The sequence below is a fragment of the Schistocerca cancellata genome, chromosome 9, assembly GCF_023864275.1.
Source record: "Schistocerca cancellata isolate TAMUIC-IGC-003103 chromosome 9, iqSchCanc2.1, whole genome shotgun sequence".
Taxonomy (NCBI): Eukaryota; Metazoa; Arthropoda; class Insecta; order Orthoptera; family Acrididae; genus Schistocerca; species Schistocerca cancellata.
In genome coordinates, this window is record NC_064634.1 from 242,077,441 (window position 1) to 242,098,799 (window position 21,359).

The window sequence follows — 21,359 nt, forward strand, 5'->3', positions numbered from 1 at the left end:
CTAGTTATGAAACATATAACTTGGTGTCAGAGGAAACAACAATCCTAAGCCTTTGGTATAGGGATAGAGAATTCCATTAATCTGCACAAGTTTCACAACCTGCTACATTTACTACAGTTATTCAAAATGGCATCCTACAGCATGAATGCAGGCATAGAATTGTCACACAAAGTTCTGTTGTACTTTTCTAATATCAGTTGTGTCTTTTGAACAGTGTTAAAGGCTGTGAGAATTCTTGCCAGGGGGATCCTCTTCAGTCTCAACAGGTCCCACTTACATAAGACTTTTCCAATGTTCCCACAAGAAGAAATCAGGTGGGATAAGATCAAGTGAATGTGCTGGCCATTAAACAGGGCCTTCTCTGCCTGTCTACTTTTCAGGGAATGTTTGATACAGGTGTTCATGAACTGTAATTCCAGAGTGAGGTATGGGTCCATCAAGTTAGAAACATAACTATTGATGAATAACAAGTGGGATATGTCCCAGAAACATGGGTAATGTATCTCTGATAAAATATGTGTACACTGGTGTATCTAAGCAGGGAGGAAGAAGTACATGATCAGTGACTATGTCTGCCCACACACTAACAGCCTGTATTAATGGCTCACCGCAACTGTAGCATGGGGAGTCTCATCAGTCCAAAAATGACTATTACGGCTATATAGCATTCTGTATCTGGTGAGACAGACTTCATCAATGAAAAGTACATCTGCAGGTATGTGGTGATCAACAGTAAGACACTGCAAGGACCATTGGCTGAACTTGACATGTGGTCTAAAGTCAGCAGGAATTAAAATATGTACTTTCTGTGGATTGTAGGGGTGTAGCTGTATTTCCTGCAATACTCACCACACAGTACTCTGCAAAACATTCATTTCAAGTGCAACTGATTGAGTGCTGTTTGCAGGTGCTTCACTACCTTGAGCAAGCACTGCAGCTCCTAAGCCAGGAGTCCACGTAATTTGTCATCCACCTCATTCATTGTAATGTGGTGCCCGTTGCCCTGTTTTACTTAATCTCTGGAACAATCTTGGAAACATGGTGTGAGCTACATGTCTTCGACATGGATATTTGGCCCTGTACAACCTTTCTGTTTCTCAGCTGCTTCAGTTTGCTTGTCCATATATGAAAATAATTTGATTAAGTTCTAGCACAAGGTACACCACCATTTCGTTAGGGTTGAACTACGTTCCTACTTCATCTTGTAAACAGAGTCGCTATATACTACAGTACAGACACTGTACACCAGTATTGCTCTTGTCACAGTATGCTGTCTGCATTGGATTAGGTTAATTATGATCCCAGCCTCTACGTCTCGATGCTGATTGTAATGACCTATCCTATAACCTCAGCAACAAGAGTACTGGCATATGTATTTCACTGTCAGAGATATTAGAATGACCTTCACTTATAACTTTCAGTTCAGTCATTTTCAGGCCAGAGTTCCTTACCTCAAACTGACACATTTACCCTTCTCCATCATTCCTGAAAGTTTGTAACATCATCACAGAATCATCCTGTAGATTGTAATTTACATATTCTAGGTATTTTTGCAGAAAGCCCACATACTTCATACCAATTTTATGCTGCTGAAAGAAGTCTTCAGTGATTTTGAAGCTTCCCAGCAGAATAAAACTGTGTGCTGCATGAGGACTCAAACCCACAAGCTTGTCTTTTATGGATAATTCTATTACTGACTAAGCTATCCAGACACAGCTCATGTCCTCATTTTGAGGGATATTCTTATGATCTATCTTGTTAAATTTACCCTCCACTACCTGTTATCAGACACTATTCTTCTCTTTTTGAAAGAAGTCATGTTGCCAAATTTGAAGCTTAATTTAAGATTACAGATCTCATTATGATGCTTACAGATTGTTCACAAAGATAAGAGGAAGGGCTCCCTAGTTCTGAATCAGCAGAAGTTAGTAGGAGTCAGTCAACTTTTGTCTGATCATGTTTCTTAGTGGCAAAAATACTTGGTTGGTGTGCTGAAGGCAGTGGACATAAGTCCTATCACATGACAAACATGTTTTTATATTGCAATAGAAATGTATCATGGAACATACAAAATCAATTCAGTTGAATGAAATTCCTTTTTTATTGGACTTTTATTGTGAGTCCAAGAGAAAAGGTTTTTGATACAGATGAAGCAATTGTTTGTTTTCCAATATGTATGGTCACCCTGACTACAGAGCCTTTTGTAATAGGAATGACTGCCATCAATTATTTTTATTCCATTAATTGTGCCTGCATCATGTGATATCTGGGACCACAACCTACACTACTGTGTAACTGGTTTCAAAAAAAGGAGATCCTTCCTCTTGGGACCTCTCTTTGTTTCTTGTAACTACACATTCTGCATAATACTGAACTCCACTTTCTGACTTTTCTTTTTTTATTCTCTTTCATTTAGGCTGACATCTACTGGGAAAATCTAGTTGGATAAATTTGACAAGGGTGTCTTCAGACAAAATGGAAGACTGCTCAGGCTGTGGAAACTTTTATCAATACACAAGGAAAACATCTGATGGACTTGGGTCATTACACCTCTGTGGAATATTTTGTTGTCCATTGGATTCACATGGAAGAAATTGCAGAATATGAGGACTTGACTGCTGTACCATGGAGACATTATTGACTAGCAGTCGTGTTTCATTGTAGAAATGAAACATGTCATGAAAGCAGTCACAGAAATATTCTATCTGGATGAAACTTCGATAGACAGTAATATGGCAGCTGGCAATGTTAGGAGAAGGATGATGATGTCAGCACTGTGGCGTGTGAAAGCTGCACTCATAGACTTCTTATTGGAAGTGTTGGACTGAGGAAGGAATTTGTCAGTAAGGCCTACCTAAAGTTCTGGACTAAATCCACAAAAGATGATTAGCACAGTCAAATGAATTCTGGAAACTTTAAAAGATGGTTTGCAAGTATGTTTCTCCCAAATTTTCCTCTGATGTCAGTCACTGTGATGGACAAGGCTAGATACCAGAAGAGACAGCTGGACAAAAAAAAAAAAACCACATGGTATGATATCAAAGTGACGATGTTGGAATGGCTGCAAAGCAGGCATGATGTCTGTATTGAGAGAGCATAAAGAAGCAGGCTCTGTTCACTTTAATTCAAGAACATAGACCTGCTAAAAAACATATGTGTTTGATTAAATGGCAAAAGAGGAAGGCCACATAGTTTTCTGCTTGCCACTCTGTAATTGTGATTTGAATGCAGTATAACTGGCATGGGCAACAATAAATCAGTTGTTTAGGGAGTGCAACATTTCAGGGGACTTGTTCAAAGAGAATCTGCTTAAGATTGCAAGTGAATGCCTTCTATCGGTAACTGCTTATGACTGGGAAGAGTACAGCTGGAAGGTCCAACAACTGTGAGAAAATTACTGGAGGCATGGCAGTGTCTTCAAACTTGCAATAGATGAAATGATATTAATACTAGTAATGCTGAACTGTGCAGTAGCAACAATAATGTGCCATACACAGATGAGAAACTTCCTTCATGCATCTCACATTAACAATTTTTCAGTATTTTCTAAGAGGATGTGGGCTTACTTAACACATTTCAGTGGTAGAATCTTGTAGGATTATTACTGCAGAAGCAGCATTGTATTTATGCTTTGCTTTGATAGTTTATCTACTTGTAATCCTCTAGTGCCATGTAGGGACATGAGTACAAGAAACTTAGTCATGGAGATTTGAGTCTACACACAATTTAGCATTACATAAGTGAATAAATGTTCAAAATTTTATTCACTGTATAGGGCTTATAACTGAAACAGTAACCAGCTGCAATTATGATTTACAAAGGTTTATTTTAATCAAAGAAACCTTTTTAAACCATACTTGTGGCTGGTTGTTGTTTTAGTTACAAACCTTACAGTATTACAGCCACAGTTCTCAAAATGGCAATTTACTCATTCTCTTTTTATTGCCACAGTGTAAGTTTTACTGCTGGTTCTTTTCAGTTCTGAACTGTCTATGAAAACTGATATGGAATTAGTAACCACAAGCACCATCATTCAACATGAATCTACCAATTTCTGTTTCACTAATCTTGTAAGCTTTTATTGTGCCCCTGTCTCAATTTTACTTTTTGTAGATACACTAAATGTATCAGTTGCCAGCTGTTTGGTGGAGGCTAATAGATAACACTATCAGTGCCACCGGGAGTGCAAATAGTATGTGAATGATTTTTTTTTTTTTTTTTCCAGCAATGGTTGATGTTAGCATAGCTTGTTCCACTAGCTCTGCCCCTCTCCCCTCAGGAGCCTCTATGCTGGGAGTTGGTGGAAAGAGCTTACTTGCTCCACTCCTCACACACCTCTTAAAATTTGCTCTTCTTCTTGTGAACAACTGTACTTGCTAATTTAAAGAAAGCAGTAAGTATGATATATTAACACACATGCATTAGTATTTAAAATGCAGGCAAAGTACGAAATAAAAGTATGAGAAATCAAGATTTTTTCAAAGAGAAATCCATTTGGATCAATAACTTTAGGCTAAAGTGCATTGATATTTACCTTTTTTCAGTGGAGGAAGGTTGGAATAAATTAGTGACAATATTGATGGTAGCTCCTGGGGAATAATCAGTGCATCAGAACCTGAAACAGAGAGATACTGTTATGAAGCATTATATCACAAGAACTGGAAAAGAAGCTAGAGAGGTAGTTTAATAACTTTAAATTTCTTACAGCTTATGGTTAGTGTACCAGCTTAGAATCAATACCCAATGTTTATTGACATCCTGCAAGTGAGACTTCCTTGTTTTGGTTTTATTGCTAAAAAAGTTCTTTAATAGCTGTTAAGGTCCATAGTCCTGGTCCAGCTAGCCAAGGATACACTGTTATTTCCTCTTCACCTCATCTGACTGGGAAGTGAATGTGTTACATTGCAAATGCACAGGCACTGAGATGAAGCTGTGCACTTTTGATCCATTGGTAAAAGAAAGGAAATAAACACCAAGTAAGACTCTCATAAAAATAAAGTGTTCATGTTAACATATTCTGTGAAACACAATGCAGAAACCATTAACAGTACTATTAAGTAAGACTCTCATAAAAATAAAGTGTTCATGTTAACATATTCTGTGAAACACAATGCAGAAACCATTAACAGTACTATTAAAGAACCCTTATGAGCATTTGTATTATTTGACTCACTGAAGCAATGTCTTTGATCTGACATTCATTCTATTTTTTTCCTGTTACCTCCAACAGCTCACAAAATTTCTCAACTCCTAGCCTTGTTTTACTTTTTAGTTAGCAGAAAAATAAAGACACATGTAAACATTTTCTGATGATGTCTGTTTCAGCTTTTTGTGTTATATCTAAAATGTTAGAAATTTATTTTGTTCTTTTTCAGAAATTTATTTTGTTCTTTGTGTAATTTATAATTTTTTTCTTGTACTTATTTTTTTGTGAAGCAGCAAGAGAAATTTATGTTGCATTTAGTCCATCAAGTGATACATATTTATATATTTTGCATACAAAACGGCTATGTATGTTCATGGCAGAAGGGCACAATACACAAAGAAAAGAAAAAGTTAAAAATATACATATACACATGAGGTTCACACTTAATGAGACCAACAGAGGGGGAAAAATAATTCACTTTTCCACAAAACATGACATTAAGGCACAAAATATTTTAAAAATAAATAGTCAATACATGACTGTCAGTGTAGTGGACATGACATCATTATATACAAAACACTTTTCTCCATTCATATTTCAAATCACTGTTTCCAAGTTACGTTAATAACTTGGTCTTTAAAATTACTTCATGGGACATTCTTTCAGTATCAGCTGTAAGCCATAAAGGTGCAATGGTATGTAGATGTATGAGGTGTACAACTTTGCTTCCACCATTTTTTCGCCAACATTTGAAGCTTTAATGAAACAAATTGGTTACACATGTATCATTCAAAGTATTTTCCATCGCTGGTCACTACTTTCTCCCACCTTTCGGGCAGTGTACAAATCCCGTGTCGAAAAAATTGTTCGTCTTTTGAAGCGATCCACAAATCGATCCAATTTGTGACTTCTTCATGAGATCGGAAGTGTTGGTCAGCCAGGCCATGCAACATTGATCCAAACAAATGATAGTCAGAGGGAGCAATGTCTGGAGAGTACAGCAGGTGGGGTAGGACTTCCCATTTAATGTTTCCAAGTATGTTTCGACCTCTTTTGCAACGTGGGGTTGAGAGCATTGTCATGCTGCAATGTCACTTTATCATGCCTCTCACTGTATTGTGGCTGTTTGTCTTTTAATGCTCTGCTCAAATGCATTAATTGCATTCGATAACAAACACCTGTGACTGTTTCACTTGGTTTTAACACCTCACAGTACACGGCATCTAGCTTTTCCCACCAAATCTTGGAGCCATGAATATTCAGTTTGACCATCAACATGGAAGCCTGGCTGGGATACCCCCATGATTTTTTGAGTTTAGGGTTATTGTAATGAACCCATTTTTTGTCCCTGTCACAATGCAATTGAACAGCTCTGTTAGTGAACGATTATTGCAATCAGTAACTCTATCATTCAATTTAGTTCCTACTATGAACTTTGCATCTAGGATATGTAAATGCTCTGAGACTGCTGTTGATAATATCTTTGTGGACAAATCTAAGGGAAAAAGTCATGTCAAAAAACGAATAGTAAAAGGGCTATCTGGTCATTACATGCAGTATCCTGTGTTAAGAGTTGAAACTTGTCAGGATATAAAATCTATTAAATCTTAGCACAGGAAGGTAATAAATAAGTTAAAAATTGAGAAATTCAGGAATTTGCTCAAAGAAATGACCTGGGTAGATGTTGACAATACTTCTGACTCAAATGGAAAATACAAAGCATTCACTAATAAAGTTACCTGCAGAGTTCTGTGAAACTGGTGTCTGGGGCAAGAATCCAGATGGCATGTGCAGTGAAACAGGTGCTGAGGTCAGAATTGTCAGGATACTGTGTGTTGCCAGTATACACACTGGCAAGATCCTGTTGCAGAGCATGCTCTACAATATGACAATTGTGACCTCAGCACTTGTTTCACCACATGCTCCATCTGGATTCTTGCCCCAGACACCAGTTTCTCAGAACCTCGCTGGTGGGAACTAGTGCTACAACATGTCCTTGTTTCTTGACACCCACTTGGCCTTAATTTACATTAATTTCTTCTGTATCAGCATTTCTCCACAGTAATTACGTTTTTCTTCACTCCATTTTAGTTCCATACATGTTTCATTCCTTTACCCATCTATTTTCATTGCCCCCACCCCCGTACAATGTACATATCTTTTCACTCTTATTGCCCTGTCTTCCATCTTTAAACTCCCAGGTTTTCAAATCTCATTCGATACAGTTCCCAGCAGTCAGTCTTTCCATCTCATCCCATGAGGTAAGTCTCCCCTGACCTGTGGTTCTGGGTGACTTTCCCGAAATCTACCCCTTTCCTAGTCATCTCCAGTCCTTTTCCTTCACCCCTCTTCCTTCCCCTTGAACCCTTTTGCCTGAAGAAAGAGCCATTGGCTCTGAAAGCTTTCCCATTTGCAACCTTCTTTTGCTTGGTGAGTAGATTTCTTGTCCATCCAATTAAATTATTCTGTCAAAAACTGATTGTTTTCGTTCAAATAATTGATTTGTATGTTGTAGTAACACATCATTATGAAAGATCTCAATATATTTATCAATGCCAGTTTCAACTACCTTAAACATTTAAGTTTTGGTTACTGTAAGGCTGCCTCCACTTGCTACAATTGTACTTCTTAAATACCGTATTTACTCGAATCTAAGCAGCACTTTTTTTCCGGTTTTCGTAATCCAAAAAACCGCATGCGGCTTAGAATCGAGTGCAAAGCAAGTGGAAGTTATGAAAAATGTTGGTACGTGCCGCCACAACTAAGTTCTGCCGTCGAATATATGTAGCGCTACGCAGGCATGCTTTCTAGGCACAAACATAAATACTGGCACCAAAACCTCTGCGTCAGTAAATAAATTTAAAAAAAAAGTGGAAGACAAGCTTTTATTCTCCACCGCGAGTTTCGACCACTGCATTTTCATACATTATCCAACGAAGTAAATACAAATTCCGTATTGTTCATCTTCGAATGTAGCACAATTTCAGTGTACTACGAAAATCTGACTGGCAAGACTGTTTGGGATGTTTGTCAATATGGCCAACTCTACGTTGTGAATTTTTTCCTATCTGTGAGAAGAGATGGTTGCTAATAGGAACCTGATGAAATTTGAATCACATACAGTATTCTCTTCACCATAAGAATAATACGAATATAAACATTTTGCCATGTATTCTTTCGTGTTTGCTGCTATCTCATTGAAACCCTGTCTGCCTAATAAACTACGAAACTAGAGTGAGACAACAGCAAACGCGGAAGAATATACGTATCATGTCATGTTTATATTCGTATTTCGTATTATTCTTATGCCTAATAGTGATGCAGTCAGAAATGAAGCATGGCAAGTGACTAGATTTTTAAATCTAAGATGTCTAATTTCTGTACAGAATTTGATGTAATAAAGAAGCGGCCGCAAAGATTTTCAAACGGAGAAAAATTTTCGCCTAACTCTCGTTCAGGACATGTTCTATCATACGCAGTCTATTATTTTATTCTTGTTGATAATTATCAAAGAAAGCAGCAGTGTAAGTAACAACAAATAGCAGTCTCTTGCCATTGTTTCGCTAATGAGATGATTCCTCTCTTTTTTTTTTTTTAATTGTACGCGGCGGTAGCGCACACAAAAGCAAGCCAGGCCGCGAGCCGCGACAGGCCGTAAACACGCGCTATCAGAATGCGACAAACAATGCATGACACAGTGCAGTAATGCAATTTCAGCTTAAGAGTGACGCAAACACCTATAACAAAGAAAACGGCACTTATCAGATCAAAGCAAAATAAGCAATCGATTCAAACCAGACTAAGCACGTGAAAAAGGAAGGGTACCCGTATAAATACGGACGGAGCGCCTGACGCATAGCAATGGCTACGTGGTAAAGCTTAACTGTTAAGCTTACGACTCGAACCAAACTACTGTAGCTGTATCGTCATTCATTCGACCTAAATTGTGTCTCATATTACAATGGACCAACTTTGTTTCGATTTGGAGGTGCGGCCTAAAACTTTTCTCTTCCTTGAATTTCGAGTCTCAAATTTCAGGTGCGGCTTAGATTCGGGAAATTTTTTTTTCCTTTATTTCGAGTCTAATTTTTCAGCTGCGGCTTAGATTCGAGTGCGGCTTAGATTCGAGTAAATACGGTACATAATTGTTTTATTTCTTTTTATTATCAGTGTTTATGTGATGCACATGCTATAGTTATGAGAAATGAGTAATTTCTAATTCAGAAAAAACATTTATAAAACTTTATTTTTTATTATTCACCTCTGAGATTTACAACACCATGAGAATTAGTTTATGTGCAAACAGAGTATTTAAATGGCTGTTTAGCATTTTCAACCTCTGTAGAACATATGGAGTTAAGATTTCCAAAGAGTAATTAGCTAATTGCTTGAAAAATAAAGCCCTACATTTACTCCTTTTAGAAAACATTTAATTTTCACCACAAAACTTTATACTGAAAAAGTTATTTGTAGTTCTAACTTCCACTTCCCAGAAGATACTTTTGCTATTTCGACCTTTGAGTTCTTTTAATTTCAAGGGCTGATGTTATTCTTGTTGCTCTAATTTTACTGACTTGAAAAATAAATTTGGTTACCAGATTAATGAGTTAATTGTTGTTGTTGTTGTCTTCAGTCCTGAGACTGGTTTGATGCAGCTCTCCATGCTACTCTATCCTGTGCAAGCTTCTTCATCTCCCAGTACCTACTGCAACCTACATCCTTCTGAATCTGCTTAGTGTATTCATCTCTTGGTCTCCCCCTACGATTTTTACCCTCCACGCTGCCTTCCAATACTAAATTGGTGATCCCTTGATGCCTCAGAACATGTCCTACCAACCGATCCCTCCTTCTGGTCAAGTTGTGCCACAAACTTCTCTTCTCCCCAATCCTATTCAATACTTCCTGATTAATTATGTGATCTACCCATCTAATCTTCAGCATTCTTCTGTAGCACCACATTTCAAAAGCTTCTATTCTCTTCTTGTCCAAACTATTTACCGTCCATGTTTCACTTCCATACATGGCTACACTCCATACAAATACTTTCAGAAATGACTTCCTGACACTTAAATCTATACTCGATGTTAACAAATTTCTCTTCTTCAGAAACGCTTTCCTTGCCATTGCCAGTCTACATTTTATATCCTCTCTACTTCGACCATCATCAGTTATTTTGCTCCCCAAATAGCAAAACTCCTTTACTACTTTAAGTGTCTCATTTCCTAATCTAATACCCTCAGCATCACCCGACTTAATTCGACTACATTCCATTATCCTCGTTTTGCTTTTGTTGATGTTCATCTTATATCCTCCCTTCAAGACACCATCCATTCCGTTCAACTGCTCTTCCAAGTCCTTTGCTGTCTCTGACAGAATGACAATGTCATCGGCGAACCTCAAAGTTTTTATTTCTTCTCCATGGATTTTAATACCTACTCCAAATTTTTCTTTTGTTTCCTTTACTGCTTGCTCAATATACAGATTGAATAACATTGGGGAGAGGCTACAACCCTGTCTCACTCCCTTCCCAACCGCTGCTTCCCTCTCATGCCCCTCGACTCTTATAACTGCCATCTGGTTTCTGTACAAATTGTAAATAGCCTTTCGCTCCCTGTATTTTACCCCTGCCACCTTTAGAATTTGAAAGAGAGTATTCCAGTCAACATTGTCAAAAGCTTTCTCTAAGTCTACAAATGCTAGAAACGTAGGTTTGCCTTTCCTTAATCTTTCTTCTAAGATAAGTCGTAAGGTCAGTATTGCCTCACGTGTTCCATGAGTTAATTAAGAAACCAAATAAATTAGGAAAGTTGTGAACCTTTTAATTTTACATGAAGCTTGGTGATAACAAATATTTGATGTTACTTTCCTAATTTTAAAGGTGATTGATAAACATTTAAACCAAATTATTGCCTGGTTCACTAGACTGACATCCACACTAAACTTGTTTTGAGTTGACCTTTTATTATTATAAACTAATAAATAGTTACTGATTTCACTAAATATTCATAATGTCACCTATACTTATATAGAACCAAGAGGCAATAATTGAGCGAGTTTGCACCCTGTAATCATCTGATTAACATCACAGCATTCTCATTTATATGTCATTCAGTGCTCTTTGTAAAAGTTCTTTGAGCTGGTGAGAGTCATAGAATCAGAATCCACTTGTAAAAATCTACTGTAAAAGTACTGCCACTGTCAGAATGCTAGTGGAAGTGCTAACCTGTGATTAATGTTCTTCAAGAATTCTTATAGACAAGCTGACCATCATGCTATCAGGAGTGAAAACAAATGTAAAAGTGTGTCAAGTAAATGCAGTGTTGTGTCTATTACTTATAAACTGTTAAAAAAAATTAAAGCTAGATGCAAACATTCTATAACTAGCTTCTGAGGGCCAGCATTCACAAGTTAGGAATGTTTCACTTCTGTAAATGCTTAGTTCAGATCACAAATTGAGAGTTCAGTTTAATGGCAGTTTGAGTGATCTTGGAGGAATCAAGAAAAGGTCAAAGCAAAGGTATCTACTCCAAAATTAAAGTTAACAGATATCATCGGTACTGTAGTTTCAATAACATTTGTATTTCTTTACAAAGCAACAGTTAAACTCAAAAGGAAGTTTATTTTGTTAATCAGTTTAATTAATTTTTATTGATGCCAACACACAAATTCCCAGAAATACACAAGACAATTTCAGTTTTATTTTGGAAAGAACACAGTCATCTTTTTTTACTGCAGTGTACTTAGTGGAGCACATTTTCCACTGTGACCAAAGCCAAAGATACACATACTTTTGCTCATAGGATGTGCGTGGACAATGTATCCAATGAAGACTTCAAAAGAAGTCACAAGTGAAATTCACGCTGTTTCTCCTTCTTCTTGTCCTTTATTATCTTCATTCTTGCCAATAATTGACTGAAGGAATTTTTACATAGCAACAGGGTATCACAGACTTCCACATGATCAACAAAATGTATGAAATCATCTTTTGTCACATTTTATCCTTAGTCGTGAAGAAGGCCCCGGTATTATGGAAATCGGAGTCCAATTCACCACTTTGTTGTCATTGCAGATATTTCTGTGGCTGCTTCCTTAATAGGCCTACACATTTCTTGACACATATCAAAATTGTCATCAGGGTAACATTCTTCCATGTTTTATCGGCCATGGTAGTCACTTCCAAAACTTATGTTGGGCCTTTGATCATCTTCAGTGCTTTTCAGTGCCATCACCGCAACTTATTTGTGGTACGATGATTTAAAATTCTGAATTGTACCCAGGTCATGCAGTTCCAATTTTTAAATTGTGTTAGCAGGAAAAACATGTACTTTATTACTATATAGAGCTGATGGTTTATTGTGAACTATGCAACTGCCAAGAAGGAGAGGATTTCTTGTCTTTTTTCGGGCACAACAGCCACTCATAGAGCAATCCTGTTGTCACCCATGCTTTTATACTGGAGCGGTAAGGCACAGAAAATTACGAGACGCGTTTCTCGGTCAATTTCAGTTGAAAAAATGCTGAATTTGTTGCGGAACATCGTGGAAGATTCCTGGTTCAGCCCCTATAGTGTCATGAAGTTTCGATTGGTGGCGGCACTATGTGTGGCCTTCAAAATGGCGTCTGTAACAAAGATGTATTGCAAGCAGGGAGTTGTCATTGAGCTTCTTTAGACCGAAAACCAGAGCATTTCAGATATTCATAGGCGCTTGTTTACAGAGATCTACCAGAAAACAAAAGCACAGCACCTGTCATCATTGCAACAAGGTTACGCAAAACTATCCGATCTTGCACACACCAGCTGGCTGTACGCAGATGTGACTCCTGCAAGGTTGGAATGTGGAGACACTTTCATTCAAGATGGTCAACAGATTACAAAAACCTCGCTGCAATACTGGACATCTCTGTTGATTGCAGACACACTCGTCCACCAGTTGGGGTACTCAAATGTGTGTGCCTCAAGAGTTCCTCACTGTCCAACAGAAGACCCTAAAGAGCCAAGAAAGACCATCTGTGTGGATGTGCTTATCTATTATAAGGCTGATCCTGACAATTTTTTGTCATAGTACAGCAGCTGCATGTGCTGGCTCTACGAACTATACCGAGGTCCGGCAGGGGTCGTAGCTGACAACCAAAGAGCTTCACACGTATGTGGATAGTGGTTGGTCAATGCCACATTAAACATTGGAGCACTGAGTTATGGTGGACAATTCTCTTCAATGCATCGAGTCACGTACAGCCTCCAGTTACCGCCGAGTCTCCAAACTGCAGTGTTCGTCCATCGTCTCCAAGACTTAGGCTCTACGTAGGTATCACTCAGAGGCACAGTGACAGGAATTTAATATTTTAGAGCATTTGTCACAATTTGAAACGTCTAATTGTACCGAACACTCACAAGAAAAAGCATCACTGAAGTTGAGTATTTCTTCATATTAAATAAATATAATTTTATTAGTAATTTTTAGGAATCTTACTGACTAAGGATAACCTACGCCAACCTCTTGCATTTCAGACAGTTGAACATTCCTTTTATTGCATAACCTAAGCTGAATTCTAGACAGCTAAGAGTTTCTGTTGTATAAAAGGGAAGACGAAAGTGAAGCTGTGTAATTGCAGAAGGTGACCCAGAATTTCGTTACAATAACAACGCAGTATATATTATTAGTTAGTGACATTATTGCGCACGGGGAAAAACCGTTGCATTTTCGTGTGTGTCCCCAGCTAGTAATATCTGCCAAGAGGTCACTGGCCCCAATGCATCTCTGATGGAGGGCGCTGTTGTGTTTCACTCGTTTACGTGAATAAATCAACGTTTAGTATATATCGAACAGACTTTGTGTAAATTCTGTGCTAAAACAGCTTTACAACCGATATCAACGTCTTGGGCCTGGAATCAAAAATATTGTCAGCTGTTACTCACAGTGATGAATTAAGCCCTTCGGAGACCGCGTGGTGAAGCTTATTGAGGACCCCGACTGCTTAGAAACTAATTTTTTTGTATTTACATTTTGTAAAAAAATGATTAACATACGCTACTGACCATTAAAATTGCTACACCAAGAAGAAATGCAGATGATAAACGGGTATTCATTGGACAAATACATTATACTAGAACTGACATGTGATTACATTTTGCCGGCCGCGGTGGTCTCGCGGTTCTAGGCGCGCAGTCCAGAACCGTGCGATTGCTACGGTCGCAGGTTCGAATCCTGCCTCGGGCATGGATGTGTGTGATGTCCTTAGATTAGTTAGGTTTAAGTAGTTCTAAGATCTAGGGGACTGATGACCACAGCTGTTAAGTCCCATAGTGCTCAGAGCCATTTGAACCATTTTTTGATTACATTTTCACGCAATTCGGGTGCATAGACCCTGAGAAATCAGTACCCAGAACAACCACCTCTGGCCGTAATAACGGCCTTGATACGCTTGGGCATTGAGTCAAATAGAGCTTGGATGGCGTGTACAGGTACAGCTGCCCATGCAGCTTCAACACGATACCACAGTTCATCAAGAGCAGTGACTGACGTATTGTGACGAGCCAGTAACTCGGCCACCATTGACCAGACGTTTTCAATTAGTGAGAGATCTGGAGAATGTGCTGGCCAGGGCAGCAGTCGAACTATTTTTGTATCCAGAAACGCCCGTACAGGACCTGCAACATGCGGTCGTGCATTATCGTTCTGAAATGTAGGGTTTCGCAGGGATCGAATGAAGGGTAGAGAAACGGGTCGTAACACATCTGAAATGTAATGTCCACTGTTCAAAGTTCCGTTAATGAGAACAAGAGGTGACCGAGACGTGTAACCAATGGCACCCCATAACATCACGCCGGGTGATACGCCAGTATGGCGGTGACGAATACACGTTTCCAACGTGAGTTCACCACGATGTCGCTAAACACGGATGCGACCATCATGATGCTGTAAACAGAACCTGGATTCAACCGAAAAAATGACGTTTTGCCATTCGTGCACGCAGGTTCGTCGTTGAGTACACCATCGCAGGTGCTCCTGTCTGTGATGCAGTGTCAAGGGTATCCGCAGCCATGGTCTCCGAGCTGATAGTCCATGCTGCTGCAAACGTAGTCGAACTGTTCGTGCAGATGGTTGTTGTCTTGCAAACGTCCCCATCAGTTGACTCAGGGATCGAGACGTGGCTGCAGGATCCGTTACAGCCATGCGGATAAGATGCCTGTCATCTCGACTGCTAGTGATACGAGTCCGTTGGAATTCCGTATTGCCCTCCTGAACCCACCGATTCCATATTGTGCTAACAGTCATTGGATCTCGACCAACGCGAGCAGCAATGTCGCGATACGATAAACCGCAATCGCGATAGGCTACAATCCGACCTTTATCAAAGTCGGCAACGTGATGGTACGCATTTCACCTCCTTACACGAGGCATCACAACAACGATTCACCAGCCAACGCCGGTCAACTACTGTTTGTGTATGAGAAATCGGTTGGAAACTTTCCTCATGTCAGCACGTTGTAAGTGTCGCCACCGGCGCCAACCTTGTTTGAATGCTCTGAAAAGCTAATCATTTGCATATCACAGCATCTTCTTCCTGTCAGTTATATTTCGCGTCTGTAGCACGTCATCTTCGTTGTGTAGCAATTTTAATGGCCAGTAGTGTGGATGTGATGGCTGAGAATATTATATGTGCGTACTCTACACTGTAGTTACTGTTATATACACTTCTGGAAAGAAAATGTAAAAACCTCAAGGACTGTGCTCTGTTGTATGCGAATACTGAGGGGTCGTAGTGTTAGTGATTCATTTGTTACGGTCATTGGCAATCAGATGGCGCTCGGGAAACCTGTCTGTGCGTCCTCTGTTTTTGCTGCGCAGGCAGTAACTGAGGTGCTTTTAGAGGTGAAGAGCGTTAACAATACTCATTCTTGGTTACAACCATGCACCACGGACGAGTATGTACTCCTGTTGAACGGTTTCAGAACGGGGTCGCATTGTGAGCGTGCAGGAACGGGATGGAACGTATCCACGGTTTGCAGGACATGTTGGGCACAATGCATCGGTGGTGTGATGCTGCTTTCAACAGGAGTCTGTAGAACATTCCCACATTTGTAGACCTGATTCTGGACATAAGTGTGGAACAGGTGCACGTCAAAATTGACACATTGTGCAAGCAGCGGTGGCTGGCCGAACATCATCCAGGTACGAAATCTGGACATATATTGCATCTGCTATGTCATCAGCGGTAATTTGGAACCGTCTGTTTGCAACAGGATTAAGGTCACCTGTGCCTGTGGCCAGGTTACCACAGATGTCCGACACTGCCAAGCATGGTTATCTGGCGTCATAAAACAGTTGCTGGAGAATGGAATGACGCTCTGTTGACTTCATGATGATAGTAGGTTCTGTCTGTATGTGACCGATGGACGTACATGTGTACGGCATAGATCTGGTGAGTTGTCTAGTCCAGAGTTCATTTGCTCTCAATACACAAGCCCCATCCCTGGCCTCATGGTGTGGAAGCCATCAGTTACAACTCAATGTCATATCTGGTGTTTCTGCAGGGTAAAGTAACCAATGCCCACTACACTGAAGACCCGTGTGTTCCTGCCAGTTCTACCACAGTAAAGCGATGTGTTTCTTCAGCAGGATAACGCACATCCACATATGGCTGCTGCAAGGCAATGTGCTCTCCGTGTTGTACAAGCACTGCACTGAACAGCACGATCACCAGATCTCTCACCAATAGAAAATGTTTGGAACATGATGAAGCGTGAACTTAATCGTTGTCCAGAGCCTGCAAGAACCATTGCCGAATTGTAACAAAAGGCGAAAGACGCTTGGGACAATCTATCACAGGATGCCATTCGGACGCTTGAGTTGCCGACACAGAGGGGGGGGGTGTCTACACTGTGTATTGATGTGACTGTTTGGGGACCTTTTTCTGTTACACATGTGTTTCACTTGTCCTGAATTTGTTATCGTATGATCCTCCAATGGTGAGCCATTGAGCCATCTGCCACCTCACTTGTCCATAAAACAATAACATGAGTTTGTCCTTCAGGGTGTTGCATCTTTTTCCGGAGGTGTACATACCTAAATATATAGGTGAGAAATTTAGAATACGAATCAGCATTGAGCGCAGCAACCATCAGGCAGAGTGCAAAGAAAATCACGATTCATTCTATATGTCTGGAAACAAAGTATGTACAGTTATAATATCTGTTTTGTATCTTAGTATTAGATAGTAGATACCACGGATATTATTGTAGCACATGTTTTCGAGTCTTCATTCTACTGTAATTCTCAATAACGTCGTCGAAATCTATTTCATTTGAAACTTTTCTTTAAGCTGATAAAATGGTCAGATGGGCTAACAAATCTTCATTCATTGCACAATGAAGACAATTTTTGATTAGTTTCAGTTTTAAAAAAAACTTCTCCCACATGGTGTGACTGAGACACAAATTCCCCTTCCCCCCTCCCCTCCTCCCCCCTCCGCCCGTCGGGTTACTCATAGTTTGTGGTAATCGATATTGGTCGTTTCGTTCTCACATTTTCGCGCAGACGTCACAACACCTCTCGATAGTAGCATCGGTTAACATTTTGTCCCTGTGACAGAATTCATGATGAACTAATGCTTGAAAGTCAAAGAAAATTATCAGCATGGGTTAACATTTGACCTAACAAAATGGCTCTGAGCACTATGGGACTTAACATCTATGGTCATCAGTCCCCTAGAACTTAGAACTACTTAAACCTAACTAACCTAAGAACAGCACACAACACCCAGCCATCACGAGGCAGAGAAAATCCCTGACCCCGCCGGGAATCGAACCCGGGAACCCGGGCGTGGGAAGCGAGAACGCTACCGCACGACCACGAGATGCGGGCTGACCTAACATGATGAGCTATTTTTGGCCTTCGAAAACCTTTCCCGACCCATTGTTAAGACTGAACCTCGGTCTCAACATCATAACCGTAGACCCATGTCTCGTCACCAGCTATGATTTTCTTAAGGAACATCTCATTCTCATTTGCGACATCAGCCTTGACTCATGAGCCTTGGGACGAACGTGGTACCAACACGATGCATTCCAAGATTTCATGACATGATTCAACTGAAATGTTACATTCTTCTGCAATTTCTCGGACAATCAGTCTTTGATTGCCACGCACAATTTCGTTGACGTTCCTGGCGTGAGCGTCGTCGGTAGACGTCGAAGGGCGTCATGAACGAGGGCTATCTTCAACTTCCATCTTTAAACTGTGTGAACCATTTGTAACACCGAGTACGGCTTAAGCTCTCGTCACTATAGGCTTGCTGCATCATCTGGTGTGCCTCTGTGAAGGTTTTCCTGAATTTCACGCAAAACTTAATGCAGAAGCGTTGCTCCTGTAACTTTGCCATCTCGAAATTCGCATACAACGATGAAACTTCCAGCAGTTGCACATTAAACACCCAGGCGCGTATAAGAATGCGAACCGCATTTCGCTCCAATGCATCATAGGCGCGAAATTACGAATGTACAGGAATATTTGAACAGACCTGGCACATGCAAATTTATGTTTCCGCTAGTGCATTAAATTGTTACTTTTTACAGAAATCGTTGCCGACTGACCATATCATGACTGTATCACAATGGCGGTAGTGTAGTGTAGTGTGTCACGTCACTTATTTCGATGTTTGTGTCTCCCACGACCCGATGTCGTCTGTTAACTTGTCTCCTACGACTCGCAATACGTGTCTGAAAAGGAGGGCAAAGGAGGAAAGGTCCCTGAAGACCTGTTACAGGCTGTACATGTCAGAGACTTGTTGACGTAACACAGCAGTGTATGGTTATGTCTTGCGTAAAAACCCCTCAGAGAGGCCTTGAAGACTTACTTTCTACAAACGTTCTTTTAGGTTCGGCCCGTCAGTGAGCTGTTAGCAGATTTGGAGTATGCATACGGTTCATGTCGTAGTTTCCGAACTGTCCTCTCTTTCACAACTCTTTTGATAGGATGCAGGTTGCAATTCTTCGTGGGAGAAAGGAAGGCCTAAGGATGAAAGCTGCAAATTCGTTTTGCGAGCCACAACTAACAACGCAGAAACAACTGTTGAATTTGGTACAAATCCATGAAGAGAAATTTAGACTTGTTCCAGAGTGTGCAGTTCCAATAAAAATATATATGGTCTTGCTATTTATAGTATGTGCTTCAGGTTATTCTGGATCTTCTGTCTGCCACATTGATAATAACTAATAAGTAAATGTACCTCTGTAACTGAATCATCAAAATAAAGTGCTATATTACTGAGTCAAGCGGAGAGCACCCCTTATTTCGAAAAATCCACACCCACAAATTCGTGTTTTCTGTGGTGCATTGGATAGATTGATAGAGTAACCAGAAAGGCATCACATTGGGGAAAAATAGTTTTTCTTCTTCTATGCTCTCGAGTTTAAAGTATTCGATAATATCAATGCCGTAAAATATTCAAGCGCTGTATCTTTTACAATACCATATCTTTAGCTGTCAGCAGGACTAATTGAGACTGTGTGTTAGTATTTGATCTAGGCGTCAGAAGCGTGACCTGCGTCAAGCAGCCGAACGGTCAATGTCGCCACAAGATTAGCGAAATACACTATGCGCAAGGCTTAAGTCTCCCATTCACGGAGTAGACAATTAGAAAGTGTGTCTACAGTCGTAAGGAATCAATTGGTCTGTCGTTCTAGATGTCGCCTCTCCAGGGAAGCATAAACGTTTCCGGTCCACTTTGTAGCGACAGGAAACCATGAACTCTGAAGAGCTCTCCTCGAAGCCAACGCAGCTGCCTTCACTGGGCGCTGAGCAGTGTCGCGTGATCCGGAACAGGTCCCATCTTGGAAATACTCAGTAATTAAATAGAGAGACTCGTGCGAGGTTTCAAATCGAAAATTATCTTTCCTCCTCTATTCACACGCCACTAAACGCTGTCCAGAATCCTATCCAGTCACGCCGTCTCTCCCAGGTGTATTACACTCATGAGTAGCAGAGATAGCTGCTGTGATTGCGTGAAAGCGTTCCTGTCGCCAAGTGAAAGGATAATTTTCGTTTGTCACCTGACTGGGTTGTTCTCAGGTCCTACTCTGGGTTTCGTTTTGAAGGGAAGCAAAAGTACCTATTACCACCATTCGATATTGTTGTTGAACGCTGCCGGAAGAAGGTGTTCGATAGCAGCTCGTTGAATAGTAGCCGGATCATTGGTGTCTGACGATTTGGGAATCCTATATCCAACTTCTTGGAAGGCTCTGGGAATTATCGTAGCAGCGACACAAGTGAGACCCCTTGAGAGCTTCAATTTGGGGCAGCCGCCGCCACGAGAGGCAACTGCAGTGGCCTGCAACTTGTTGACGACAAAACTTGTCGTTCGCTATAGTGGATTCTGACAGCAGATAGACTGGCCACAGCAGCGCTTGAATTTTTCGCCCCTCCCCGTCCCCCTCCACCCCCCACCCCCACTCCAGCAATACTTATTTTGTAGGAAGAGAAACCACACAATAACTTTGATAGTGCACCCTGCTGAAGGTCGTGCACATGGCAGCCATTCGTCAGGTCAGCCCCTTGCCACGACGCTGGGGCACAGAGCCGCCATTCACTCACCGCTTCAATATTGACTAGCAACAAACGGTTAGCAATCAGAGCATCTAAAAACACCGCCACGCTGTGGGGTACAGCAGTCACGATCTCAAATATGTACCTCTGGTAACCACACATCACAGCCCACCGACATTAGTATCAAACAATAACACTGCCACCAGGCGCTCGAAATGTGGTAAGAGGTCGTCTCGACTGGTGAGCCATGGTAGACGCCTATGGTGTACGTCAGAAATCGCACGAGGCGATGTGTATTACTGAATCTGCAGTGCTGTAGACAACGGCGCTAAGGTTGACACTGTGTTCCTCGGCTTCTAGAAGGCATTTGACACAATCCAGCACTTCTCTCTAGCGAAAAAGAATACGACCTTACTGATTATTGGACCAGATTTGTAACTGGATTCAAGACTTCCTAGCAAACAGAACTTAGGGTCGCTCTTTACGGACCAAAATCGGAAGACGTAAAGGTGATTTCAGGAGTAAGCAAAGGAAATGTAGTGGGACCGTTAATATTTACAATATATATAAATTATCTAGCAGGCAAAGTCGCAAGCTTCATAAGGCTGATCGCCGATGATACGATTGTCTGTAAGAAGGTAGCAAACGCCAGAAGACTTTAGCGACTT

At 40.5% G+C, this 21,359-nt stretch overlaps 1 protein-coding gene across 1 annotated transcript in view; it reads right to left on the reverse strand.

The window, feature by feature from the left end:
* Window positions 1–21,359, reverse strand: part of LOC126100570 (uncharacterized) — a 140,714-nt gene that overhangs the window by 18,971 nt on the left and 100,384 nt on the right. The window contains exon 2 of the mRNA XM_049911189.1: window positions 4,535–4,615. Within this exon, the coding sequence (XP_049767146.1) occupies window positions 4,535–4,615 (81 nt within the window). The remainder of the gene's footprint in view (window positions 1–4,534; window positions 4,616–21,359) is intronic.